The sequence below is a fragment of the Oreochromis aureus genome, linkage group 3, assembly GCF_013358895.1.
Source record: "Oreochromis aureus strain Israel breed Guangdong linkage group 3, ZZ_aureus, whole genome shotgun sequence".
NCBI lineage: Eukaryota > Metazoa > Chordata > Actinopteri > Cichliformes > Cichlidae > Oreochromis > Oreochromis aureus.
The window spans coordinates 90,705,713-90,719,680 of NC_052944.1; the positions used below are offsets into that span (position 1 = coordinate 90,705,713).

Here is a 13,968-nt window from a genome sequence, read left to right on the forward strand (position 1 = left end):
AACTGATGAAGAGCTCGGACTGCACAGCCTGCTTCATCACAGACTTCTTTAAATAAACATGACCAGGATCAGTCGCAGCACCTCAGACAAACATTTGTTACACAGCAGCCACCTTCACACCGACTGAGCTCCATCACAGCTTCAGAGCTCAGCTTACTAAAGTCCAAAGTTTATTTCATCTCAGGTTTATTACTTTCAGTAAAGTTTGACTTTTAGAGCCCTGACCAGCATCCTGCAGCATCTGGAGCAGCTGTGTGGTGCTGTCATGTCAATAAGGATCAAAATCTGTGGGGATGTTTCCAGCAGGGGTTATAACCTGCAGTTAGCAAGGTGTACCTAATAAAGTGGCCTGGCAGTGTTTATGTCACAGTGCAGCATGTGTGCAGGTTAAAGTGATGGACGCCCAGATCTGCACTCCAAATAAAAACAGACTAAAGGTGTTTCCTTCAGAAACAAAGACAATATTTACAAAGATCTCACAGGTAAACTGTGAGCGATCACAGCAGCATCTCATCCTGACTAACAGCTTTTAGATGCAGGGAGAGCGTCGTGGTTCAGAGGTGGTTCAGCAGATGATGAAGGCCTTTGTGTTGCATTGTGTAGTGCTGTGGATGCCATGATGGTTGACTGGGTCTGGTTCTACTGAACTCAGAAACACTTCTGAGGTATTTACACCTGAAGCCTCATTTAATGTGAGTCAGAAACAAACGGCTCACCTGTGATTAATGGATGTTTCCCTGCATTTATATTACCACACAGTTTATTTCTTACAGCAGGAAAACTGAACAGAATGCATGTAAGAGGTTAGAGTGAGGATGACGTCACTTAATACAGAAAATACATGTTTTTCTGTTTTGATGATGAAGGACTTCTTTAGCTCTGTAAACAGCTACACTTGAGAGGACAGAGGTGATTTCATGGATCAATAACAATGTGTTTATCAGCTTTCATCATCGCAGTGCAGACATGACGTCAGATCTATCAAAGTGAAGGCCGTCTCTCTGATGACGTCACAGAGCAGAGTCGTTCTGTCCAATAAAGGATCTCAGATCAGCGGCTGCCATCTTGTGGCCACAGTTGGTTACTGTCTCTGAAAGTTGTCTCATGTTTCCTGTTGTCCTGTTAACAAAGGCTGGAGCTCATCATGCTGAGAGGGGAGCAGCATTTTTTGGCTCTTCACACATGTTCATTATATTCTGATGATCCTGGATGGAGACAAACTACAGATAAGTGTGTTCAGCCTAACTAGTTTATCTCATTACAGCAGTTTGATGTTTCCCTTTGAATCCCCCTGAAGATACTGACAGTGAAGCACGTACATAATACTCCAGCTGTTAGAGTGAATTGTTAAATGTTTGTCATTTTTATTCTTACCATTTGTACTTTAACTGTGTGTTGAAAGGAATTCTTTTGTTCTCCCCTTCCCAGATTCTCGGGGTCCTGGGTGAGGGGCTATAGTGTTTTATTGCAGATACATCCTATCTGGAAGATTGCTTCTTTGATGTGGTAAAACTTCCTGCCCTTTGTATGGCTTCACTGTGTTATCTAGGTGAACCATAGATTGGGTGTGGGGAGGTTACCCTCTTTATGACCTAGGATGTTGTTCCTGCTGTGTGACCCTTTTGGTCAGCAGTTCACACACACACACACACGCGCACGCACGCACGCACGCACTTACAAATCCACAGGCAAGGTACTCTTTGTGTGTATGTATACATCATATGTTAATGACCCTATGCATATTCAAGTAACCTCAATAAAAGGAGTGCTATGGGGAACCTGGCTGAGAGTCTGACGGAGGTCAAGTGGGTGGAACGACACTTGGCTCCAGACAGGCCTCCCCGTGCACGGAAACATAAGAACTTTGCCTACTTGTGTCTTGTTCTTTGCTGTGTAGCAAATTGTCCTGAACGTTCCAGCGAACAGGTTTACGTTACAAACCTATCATTAATTGGTCCTTCTTGAGCCGGATCCTTGGAATCGACATTCACCGAGGGGAAAAGGGACACGCCGAAAGACTGACGTCAGCCGGGACTTATAGAGGTCCTGCAGCAAAGCCCCGAGGCGTGAGAATTCGTCATCGGGCCGGTGGATTAGCCGTCTGTTTTTTCTCCTCGATGGATGACGATTGACGGGATTCGGGACTGATGCTACACGCAATGAGCAACACCAAGTAAGTGTGTGAAAAATTTTAGCTGAGTTGTGAAGTCTTTATCACTGTGTGCGATAAAGCGTGTAGTCACTGTGTGCGACTATTCAAGTCTTTGCCACTGTGTGCGGCAAAGCACGCATCCTCTGTGTGAGGTTGCGTTGAAAGTCTTTGCCACTGTGTGCGGCGAAGCACACATGCACTATGTGAGACTGTTGAAAGTCTTCATCACTGTGTGTGTTACAGCGAGTGATCACTGTTATGCAAGTCTTTGCCACTGAGTGCGGCAAAGCGCGCAGCCACTGTGTGAGACTGCGTTGAGACAATAGGCCTAGTTTTTGTTGGTTGTGTGCGAAGATATTTTGTGTTGTTGTTGTTGTGAGTGTGTTTGTGTGAGTGGGTGCGAAGCAGAACACGCGGTCTGTGACGTCAGCTGTTGTTGTTATTATGGGTTCCCAAGCAACCAAGAGTGCGTTAGAGGGTGACGAGAAGTTTATGATGAACTTTGCTCCCGGCAGCGCGAAGTATTTAGGACATTGGCGCAAGAAATATGATTTTGAAGGTAAATTGATTGTAGGACAATGTCAAATGTTAGTAGAGCAGTTGACAGTAAAGGCAGCTTGTGCAAAAGGGAAATTGAAACAGGAGAGAGAGTTACAACTGGCGTCCGCTAAACTGTGGTTAGAGCAGGCGCAGAAAAGACAGGTGGCAGTGAATGCGAAGAGAGCAGCTTTGCAAGCATTAGCTGTGAAACCTGAAGATGAGACGGTGCAGTCTACTTCAGTGGTGCTGACGTTAAGGGACCAACAGCGTAGAGCAGCATTAGAGAGAGAGAGAGAGGCCAGAGAGGAGGAAGAAAAGCAGGAGCAGGAGAAGAGGGAGAGAGAGGAGGAGGATAGAGTACGACAGGAGTTTGGGGATGCCGCAGCACGATATTTAAGCCCTTATAACACTAGATCCAAAACTAAAGGGGATGAGTCGGGTGCAGCTGGCATGCCTGTCTACCCTGTCCATGCAGCAGATACCTTTCCCATGGTGGAGGTCGCGAATCCCCATTTTGGTGTTGAAGGTGACCGAAGCCGTGTTATTTGTGTTTATAGGCCATGGACTGACTCTGAATGTGCAGAGGCATGTAAAGGTTTAGGAGACCCGTTGACTAATGTTGATGAATTTATCGCCCGACATAAGCAACTCTGCTCCTCGTACCGCTTAAACGGTCAGGAAACAGAAGCCACCTTTCGGAAGTGTCTCACATATAACTGGGCTCGGGTGCGAGGCACCTACACAGGGAGGGATGGTAATACCATCCTACCCTATGGCCATGACAATCTAAGAGGCCAAGTTGATGGGGTTTATGAGCGTCTTAGAACTACCTTTAAAGCTTCGGTAGATTACAACAAAATCGCCCAATGTGTGCAGAAAGAAGGAGAGGATGTTCATGAGTTCAGGGCGAGATTAGAGGAAGTTTTTAAAGAGCATAGCGGCCTTGAAGAGAGTGCGGAGAAGGCCAGCCCATATCAGCAGCAGTTGAAGCATGCTCTGATGAATGGCTTCCACCCACGCATTGCTGCTTTCATCAGAAAACAAAATGTTAATCAGAACACTGACGGGTCCATTGAATGCATGAATTGGGCCCGCCATGCACAGGAAGTTATTAAAAATAAAAAAAAGAAGTCACAAAGCTCTGAGGCCGCTGCCTTTTTAGCAGATGAAATCTTTTCCCAGGGACAGTTTAGACGGGAAAAAAATAGAGGCGGAGGTGAGAGGAGTAGAAGAAGTTGGGGCCCTAAAGAGAAGCGGGACAAGAGATTTGATAAATGCTATGCATGTGGGAAAAAGGGGCACCACGCAAGAGAGTGTCCTGATCGCATGCCTGAAGAGTATAATCGCCCTGATGCAAGAAACCCTTATTATAATAAATGACTAGCACCTGTTGACACTGCTAACACACATACATGTACAAATGATCCCCTAGTTTCCCAGAATTTACAACAGCCTGTGTTTCAGACTCTAGATTTAACTGAAGTATTGTTAAATCTGTCAGGGAAAGAAGTAAAACCAGTTCGCACGTTAACTGTGCAGGGTAAAACCATTCAATTTCTGTGTGATTCAGGTGCAGATAAAACTGTTTTAAAAGATCATGTGTCAGGAGTTGATCCTTCAAGCGGCACAATTTATGTGAAGTCTGCAAATGGTCAGTTAAATCAGCATAGAATCTCTAAACCAGTGTGGATTAGAGATCCTACCACAGGAGAGGCAGCTCAGGGTCCAGTTGTAATGTGCCCAACTTGTCCGGTGAACCTCTTGGGAAGAGATATGATGATGAAACTTGGAATTTCAATAATTCCAACATCCATTGGGATGATAGCTGCAGGGAAAGGAGAAACTGCTGAGACAATGGTTCATCAGAATCAGAATCAGAATCAGAAAGGGTTTTATTGCCAAATGTTGAGCAGGTTTACAACATAAGGAAATTGTTGCGGTACTTAGTGCAAACATACTGTTATATAATGCTTAAATAGACATAAAAATAAGAATTAAAAGTGCTAAGTAGATAAATATATACATGAGTGCAGGTGGTGATCAGTGCCAAACATGGAATGCTGCAGTGAACACAGCGTAGGGTCATGTGTTAGTGGTGGGAACAGTCATGTGGTTATTGTTCATGAGTCCAACAGCAGAGGGGAAGAAGCTGTTCTTGTGGCGAGAGGTTCTGGTGCGAATGGACCGGAGCCTCCTGCCTGAGGGGAGCAGGTCAAACAGACTGTGTCCAGGGTGAGAAGGGTCAGCTGTGATCCGAGCTGCACGCCCCAGTGACCTTGAGGTGTACAGGTCCTGCAGAGATGGGAGTCTGCAGCCAATCACCTTCTCAGCAGAGCGCACAACACGCTGCAGTCTCTGCTTGTCCTTGATAGTGGCTCCAGCGTACCACACGGTGATGGAGGAGGTGAGGATGGACTCGATGATTGCAGTGTAGAACTGCATCATCGTCCGTGTTGGCAGGTTGAATTACTTCAGCTGCCTCAGGAAGTACATCCTCTGCTGGGCCTTCTTTATGACGGAGGTGATGGTGGGCTCCCACTTCAGGTCCTGGGTGATGGTGATACCCAGGAAGCGGAATGAGTCCACAGAGGTGATGAGGGTGTCAGTCAGGATGATGGGGGGGAGGGGGGCTGTGTGCTTCCTGAAGTCCACAATAATCTCCACTGTCTTCTGGGCATTCAGCACCAGGTTGTTGTGGCTGCACCAGGACACCAGACGTTCAACCTCCCTCCTGTAGGCAGACTCATCCCCGTCCGAGATGAGTCCAATAAGGACAGTGGGGATTTGCATTATTACTGGACACTTGACCTGTCGGCCTCCAGACCTGATCAAATAAACTGTAAACTGTTAGCTGCAGCTGAGGAAATGTTGACAACCAGCCACAACACACAGGCGCCAGAAGACTTGCATGTCACACTGAGATTTAAGACTATGCCTGGGCCTGATGAGGCCTACACAGATAAAGTGCTGAAATTAGGGCCACAGAGAATCACCATAAAAGCAATATATACTGATGGTGAAACCATGGCTGGATGTAGTGTGATCCTTTCTGAAGCTGCACAACAACGTTTTACAGGGCAGACACCACACATTTCACTGACAAAGAGTGACACAGCTGAGTGGTCAGACTTAGCATCTTTGGTGAGACAGGGGGAGAGTGTTGGAATGTGGCAGCAAGCTGGAGGGGGTTGGGAGACAGACATGCAGCACAGCATCTTTCGTAGAAAGCTGGGATGGGTGACACATACTACACCACAAACACACTTAAAGGGAGGTGAGAATGACACAACAGAATGATTTGTTGTAGATGTCAGAGATCACCCGGAGCTTAAACAGGTCCCAGAGAAGCTCTGGTCTACTGGGAAGACTGATGTGGGGTTAATGACCACAGCGAGTCCAGTAGTAATAAAGCCCAAAACGTCTTTTAGGCCAAGAGTGAAACAATATCCCTTGAAGCCTGATGCAGTGGAAGGCATTAAACCAGTAATAGAGGATATGATTAAAGCAGGGATACTAGTTGAAGCTCCACAGGCAGTATGTAACACACCCATCTTCCCAGTTAGAAAGGCTGATTCACAGTCGTGGCGCATGATTCAAGACTTAAGAGCTGTAAATCAAGCAGTGGAGAGTATAGCTCCATGCGTCCCTGACCCCCACACTTTGTTAAATCAGCTCAAACCAGACAAGACACACTTCACTGTGGTAGATTTAAGTAATGCTTTCTTTTCCATACCAGTGCATGAGAATTCACAAGGCTGGTTTGGTTTTACTTATCAAGGCAAAAAATACACATACACCAGATTGCCGCAAGGGTTTTGTGATAGTCCTACAATTTTCACACAGAATATTACAAATTGTCTGTCTGATTTTGTAATTCCATCACATTCACAGATGTTGGTGTATGTCGATGACATTTTAATTGCCTCCAATTCAGAGGAGAATTGTAGAGACGTCTCATTGGCATTGCTAACTCACTTAGCTGAAACAGGTAACAAGGCCTCACTTTCAAAGCTACAGTGGGTAAAGACAGAAGTGAAATTTTTAGGACATCTGCTTAGTGCTGCAGGGAAAAGCATACATCCAGAGAGGAAAACAGCTATTTTGGCAGCACCTAGGCCAGTGACAAAGAAACACATGATGCAATTTCTAGGGTTGCTAAATTTCTGTCGATCATGGATGCCCCATTACGCTGAAGTTGCGCAGCCATTACTAGATATGATGTACAGTAAACCTTTGGCTATGTCAGAAAGTTTGAGTTGGACCCCTGAGGGGGAGCAAGCTCTGTGCATGCTGAAACAGATGCTGACAGGAGCATCAGTTCTAGGACTTCCTGATTATAACAAGCCTTTTGTTCAAACTGTTGACTGTAAAGGGCATTTTATGACGTCCATGTTAGCACAAAAGTGTGGAGGTAGAATGAAGCCAGTAGCTTATTATTCTAAGAGGCTGGATTCAGTGGCTTGTGCCTTACCTCATTGTGTGCGATCTGTGTGTGCAGCTGCTGAAGCCGTAAAGTGTTCTGGTGAAATTGTGTTGTTTCACCCTTTGACCCTGCTAGTTCCACATGAGGTGGATGTTTTATTGCTGCAGACTAAAATGACATTTTTGTCACCTGCAAGACACTTATCTTTAATGTCACTGTTGCTCTCCCAGCCACACGTAACTATTAAGCGGTGTACAACTTTGAATCCCTCTATACTGTTACCCACAGAGGAGGAGGGTACACCACATGTGTGTCGTGAGCATGTGGAAACACAGTGTAAACCTAGAGGTGATTTAACAGACATACCACTCACTGAGGGCAAGGTTTGGTTTGTTGATGGTTCAAGTTTCAAAACGGCAGAGGGAAAGACTAAAACAGGCTTTGCTGTTGTGGATGATGTGCAGGTCATCCGTGCTGGGCAGTTATTGCATTCCATGTCTGCCCAAGCTGCTGAGATAGTGGCTCTTACGGAAGCCTGCAAAGCAGCTGAGGGGCAGGCAGTGACTATTTATACAGACAGTCAATATGCCTATGCCACACTTCATTTCTTTGCCGCCCAGTGGTCAAGACGAGGCATGACAACATCAACAGGGAAACCTGTGGAGCATGCAACACTTTTACAGGACCTGTTGAAAGCAGTCTTACTGCCCAGTAAAGTTGCAATTTGTAAATGTGCAGCACACACACGTGGCACTGACCCCAATGTACTAGGCAATGCCTTTGCAGATAAAATTGCAAAGGAAGCGGCCCTGGGAACACATGGGGTTCATATTCTGGCGTCTCAAGAGCAAACTATGCCCATTACACATGATGTGTTAGCAGACATGCAGTCACACTCACCTTCAGCTGAGAAGCAACTATGGCTCACTAAAGGAGCGAGCCTGAGAGGTGATGTCTATTATCTTTGTGATAAGCCTATATTGCCTAAAAACTTATATAGGACTGCTGCAATTTTGAGCCATGGGCTCTGCCATGTCTCCACAGCCGGGATGGTGGCAGCAGTCGAACGGCAGTTTTTCACACTGGGATTCAACGCTTATTCAAAACATTTCTGCAAAGCATGTTTAATATGTTGTAAACATAATGCTCAGGGGAACCTCAGACCTAGAAGAGGAAGGTTTCCCAGACCCAGCTACCCATTTGAAGTAATCCATATGGATTTCATTGAGTTGTCTAACTGTAACACCTACAGGTACTGCCTGGTAATTGTGTGCCCGTTCTCAAAGTGGGTTGAAATTGTCCCCACTAAGAAAGCAGATGCTATTTCAGTGGCTAAGGCAATATGCAAAAATGTGATCCCAGAGCATGGGATCCCCCAGACTATATACAGTGACAATGGTCCTCATTTTGTGAATGAAGTAATTGAGAAAATGTCACAACATCTGGGGATAACACTGAAAAACCACTGCTCATACCACCCACAAAGTGCAGGGCTGGTTGAAAGGACTAATGGCACAGTAAAACTGAGACTCAGGAAAACAATGGAGGAAACAGGCAGAACATGGGTAGACTGCATTGAGCTGGTGAAAATGTATATGAGAATTACGCCGACTGATAATGGTCTAACGCCTTTTGAAATAATATATGGCAGGCCATTTAGAGTTCCAGTGTTTTGTACTGATATTGATAAAGCGGAAGAAGAAAACACACTAGCAGACTGGATGATTAAAATGTTGAAAAGCAAAGAAGTCATGAGTGCAAATAATCTGCCAGATGATTCTGTTTCTGTACAGGAAGAACGTCTGGAGCCAGGAGACTGGGTGCTGATAAAGGTCATAAAGAGGAAGTGCTGGTCGAAGCCACGGTGGGACGGACCGTACCAGGCTCTGCTGACAACACCAACAGCTGTGAAAATCGCAGAACGACCCACCTGGATACACCAAAGCCACTGCAAAAAGGTGACACACATCCAGGCCAGCTCGGAGTAAGTGGCAGGAAGACCGGGTACAAAGGGGGGGGAAAGCCTCCAGGGCCCCTCGTCTCAATCCGGTGAAGAAACCAACTGAGCCACAGGTACTCATCAGAATGGCTGGGAATGCGCTGTTCGCCTTCTTGTGCCTGTGGACCCAGAGTGGGATGACAGGAGCGCACTGGGACAGAGCAAATCACACCCAGTACCCGCATGGGTTTTCAACCAACTACTGGTGGCAGTTTATGAACACAACCGCTCACATAAACAATAAGACCAATTGTTATGTTTGTGCACACATGCCACTGTCTACACATTCTTCTGGACTGTGGCCATATAGCATCACTGAAAGCGAGACAGTTTGTTTGCTTGCTTGCTTTAGCAACACATCCAGGAGTAAAACGTACTTGGAATACTGCCAACTTTTCAACTCCCCTGAACCTGAATGGGAAGATTGATTCACCAGTAGCTGGGAAGGTGAACTGCTCTGGTAAGACAGATCTGCTGACTTGGCCCCAAGTTTCTGATCCACTGCCGGACATCATACTGTTAAATAAACTGGAAGCAGGCCAGTTACCTATGTGTTTTAAGAGCAATGGGTCAGCCCACGTTGGGGATTTACCATGGCATCTATGCAACGTCACCTATTCTTTTTGCCCTCGTTTGAATAGAATTAGGTGTCTGACGTGTCTGATGAATGCCAGGTGTGCGAGTGATGAAATTCAACGAGCAGCAGACTGTGCATTTGATTCTTCGTACCAAATGACACTTACGGAGGGAAGACAGAATGTGACCAAATGCTCAACAATCGCACCAACACCTAAAGGTACGAGGGTGTTAGCGGACTGGTATTTCTTATGTGGACATAAGGCTTACCCATCTCTACCAGCAAAATGGGGAGGTCTATGTGCACTCGTGAAATTGTCTGATCATGTTTTCTTCATGGAGAGAATTGAACATCATCCAGGATCAAAGACAAAGAGAGACGTACAGAGTGTAAGCACAGGGCTCACAGATTTAAGTGAGGTCCCCTGGGAGTTTCGAATCTGGGGACCTGGAGCCAAGTTCTTACACGGATTGTTCCCATGGATCGGGGTCGGGAAAGTTGGAACTCATGTAGAAATTAACAGATATGCACTACTGAGACACATAAATTGGACCCAGACCCTTGGAACAGCCTTAGCAGAGGAGCAAAAGGCCATAAGGACAATGGTTTTGCAAAACAGACTGACTTTGGACTTGATAACTGCATCACAAGGAGGAGTATGCAAATTGATAGGAGAAACATGTTGTACGTTCATACCAGATGGCTATACAAGTGGAGGAGACATCTATGAAGCACTGCAGAATTTAACCACATTGCAGAAATACATGATGAATCGCACACCAGGGGTAGATCCACCACAAGGCTGGATAGCGTGGTTACTGTCTGGTCCTTGGTGGCATCTTCTTTTGAAAGTACTAACTCCTGTTTTCGGACTATTGATACTGATTTGCTAATGTATAGGATGCATTTTGCCGTGTATAAGATCAATGCTAACTAAAATGATTTCTGATACATTTGTTAATTATGTACTCTTACAACAATATGAAATGACTGAAATGAATGACATGACAGAGGCCTGTGTATGAATGACGCCTGCACTGAAAATGTTAAGCAAGAGGTGCATGGCTGAGAATATACTACATAGGAATAATTTGGAGCATAAAAATTACAAAACAGGAGGGAAATGTTAGAGTGAATTGTTAAATGTTTGTCATTTTTATTCTTACCATTTGTACTTTAACTGTGTGTTGAAAGGAATTCTTTTGTTCTCCCCTCCCCAGATTCTCGGGGTCCTGGGTGAGGGGCTATAGTGTTTTATTGCAGATACATCCTATCTGGAAGATCTGCTTCTTTTGATGTGGTAAAACTTCCTGCCCTTTGTATGGCTTCACTGTGTTATCTAGGTGAACCATAGATTGGGTGTGGGGAGGTTACCCTCTTTATGACCTAGGATGTTGTTCCTGCTGTGTGACCCTTTTGGTCAGCAGTTCACACACACACACACACACACACACACACACACACACGCGCACGCACGCACGCACGCACTTACAAATCCACAGGCAAGGTACTCTTTGTGTGTATGTATACATCATATGTTAATGACCCTATGCATATTCAAGTAACCTCAATAAAAGGAGTGCTATGGGGAACCTGGCTGAGAGTCTGACGGAGGTCAAGTGGGTGGAACGACACTTGGCTCCAGACAGGCCTCCCCGTGCACGGAAACATAAGAACTTTGCCTACTTGTGTCTTGTTCTTTGCTGTGTAGCAAATTGTCCTGAACGTTCCAGCGAACAGGTTTACGTTACAAACCTATCACCAGCCTTTCAACTCTGAGCTTATTTAGTTCTATTAATACACTGAAATCTCATTTGTGTCATGAAGAAAGTCTTTAATCAAACAGAATTCAAAGATCAGAAACATTTCATATATGGAGTTAAACATGAATCATTGTTTCAACAATATATTTATTGTTGTTATAAACAGACAAGAAGACAACAACAAACTGCTCCTCCCATTCAACACATGTCAGTCCATATCCCAGCAAACTAAATCATCTCCATTTACACACATCAAATAGAAACATGAATCACTTGCAATGATTAGAAACTTGATAGAATTTCAAATCTAGTTTGGGGAGTCATTCAGTGAGAAACAGTGAAATGATTTTCCATGTGAAAAGGTGGACAGCAGAAACAGAAAGAAACAGTGAGAACTAAAAGAGAAACAAAGAGCTTTGGAACAACGAGGCAGCAGGAGGACAGCTGCAGTTTAACAGCTTCAATTCACTGACAGGAAACAACATTAGAAATATCATCCTCACCTCATCTGCTCCACTGACACTGACACCTTCAATGGCAACAACTTCACTTTATCATCACTGTTAATGTATGGAAACATCCTGTGAGTGAAAGTGTGTGTGAAGGTGTGTATGTGTGTGTTAGTATCAGGATCAGAGAACGACAGCTTTCCTCTGTTCCAGTCCAGATTCACTCTGATCCTCTGGAGCTTCTTCTTTACTGAGAGAGCAGTTGATGGAGCTGATGGTGAGAGTGCTGAGTATTTACCTGTAGAAAACCATATTATCCATAATCCAGACCATATGTCTCCCTTCCTCTGCACAGACTCTGCTAACACACCCAGTCCCCACCATGTACTGTCTCCAACATCGACATCCCAGCTGCGAGTCCCTGAGTTAAAGCCCTCAGAGCTCAGGACAGAATAGAAACGATCAATCCTCTCTGGATTATCAGGAAGCTGCTGCCTCTCTCCTCCTCCTCTCACACTGGTCAGATCTTCAGACAGGATGAGGTTTGGATGAGCAGTGTTTGGGTTCAGAATGAGAGGAGTGTAGGAGACCATGTCCTTCATGTTGTTCCAGATGTTGAAGGTCAGGTTGCCCAGGTGTTTGGCCTGGTCTATCAGAGCTCCTGAGGGCAGCTGTGGATCATCCAGCAGGGGGCAGCGCTGGACTCTTTCCACTGCAGCCTTGTAGTTGTGCAGGAATGAGACGTCTTCAGCTCTCAGCTCCTCCTCTGTGGCTCTGACTGTGTCTGAAAGAGCTGCTATCTCTCTGCTCAGAGCCTCCATCTTCTCCTTCATCATCCCACTCTTCTGCTCCTCTTCCTCCCTCAGTGCAGCCAGCCTGGCCTCCTCTTCCTCTGCTAGAAACTGGTGAAGCTTCTTAAACTGCTCCTTAATCTGCCTCTCTGTGTGTCGGGCCTGGACCTTAATGTGTTCTGCTGTTTCATCAAACTTCACTTGAAATCGTTTAGAAGCCTTTAACTTCTTCTTTAAGGTCTCCAGAGTTTCCTGAAGTTCCTTCTTGTGTTGTTGTGCAGCTTCATTGATGGGTCTGAATCTGTGCTTGGTGTGTTTTTCTGAGTCTCTGCAGACGACACACACTGGCTGCTGATGGTCCAGACAGAAGAGTTTGAGTTTCTCAGAGTGCAGACTGCAGAGAGCCTCTGAAGCTCTCTCCTGTAAGAACGACTCACACAGGTTCTTTAAAGCCAGATTAAAAGGTGGATCCTTTGAAGATCTTTTCTTACAAACTGGACACTCGTGTGTTGTTCTCTCTTTCCACCATCTCTTCAGACAGTCTTTACAGAAGCTGTGGCTACATGACAGAATAACAGGATCTCTGAAGACCTCCCGACAGACCGGACAGCAGAGATCCTCCTCTGATCTGGAAGCCATTGAGTCTGTGAGTGAAGCTGAAAACAGCAGACAAGAAGTACAGTCAGTCCTGGCTCCCCTCCCTCCTCTACTACCTTCACTGAAACTTCCTTTGAGTCGTGTTTTTGCTCAAACTCACATTCAGTGTGTGGAGCGTCAGCAGCTTGAAGCAGCAGTGTTGGAGTTTTCCACTTTTCTCTCCTGTAGCTGGACTCACTCAGAGGAAGCTGCTAGTTTGGTCTGAACTCAGTCTGATCGTCTGTGCGTCTCTCTTTACTGAGGACGAAGAACTTCCTGTTTCCTGGTTTGTCCAATTTGAGTGACCTGAGGGGAGGAGACAAATGTTGCTGTTTCACTTTTAACTCAGATGTGTTTCAATCCTGCCTGTAGCTCAAAAGCTATAAAACAGGTGTTGCGTCTTTTCACCTCCACAGGTCACAACATGAAACCTTTTTGTAATTTTATAAAATAAAGTGTCACTCGGTGGTGCAGCTGTTTGTCAGCTTCTATTTTAGACTTTGTTCTGGTTCTTGTTCAGGTTCCCAGCAGTGGGAGTGTAATGCAGTCACACACACACAGGTGGTGTTAAGGTGGATTCACTTTGTTACAGACAGTGGTGTTATTTCTTGTAACTAAGGGTGTGTTTCACTCCAAAG

At 45.4% G+C, this 13,968-nt stretch overlaps 1 protein-coding gene across 1 annotated transcript; it reads right to left on the minus strand.

Moving 5' to 3' along the window:
- Positions 1–11,459: 11,459 nt before the first annotated feature.
- On the minus strand, positions 11,460–13,613 carry LOC120438405 (nuclear factor 7, ovary-like). Its single transcript, XM_039608816.1, has 2 exons — positions 13,452–13,613; positions 11,460–13,350 (listed from the first exon to the last, which is right to left on the minus strand). Exon 2 carries the CDS (start codon positions 13,331–13,333, stop codon positions 11,954–11,956), a length of 1,380 nt encoding a protein of 459 aa, XP_039464750.1. The 5' UTR covers positions 13,334–13,350; positions 13,452–13,613; the 3' UTR covers positions 11,460–11,953.
- Positions 13,614–13,968: the final 355 nt, after the last annotated feature.

Coding starts and splice junctions, on each gene's coding strand:
- LOC120438405 (XM_039608816.1), bottom strand. CDS start 13,333: ATGGCTTCCAGATCAGAGGAGGATCTCTGCTGTCCGGTCTGTCGGGAG.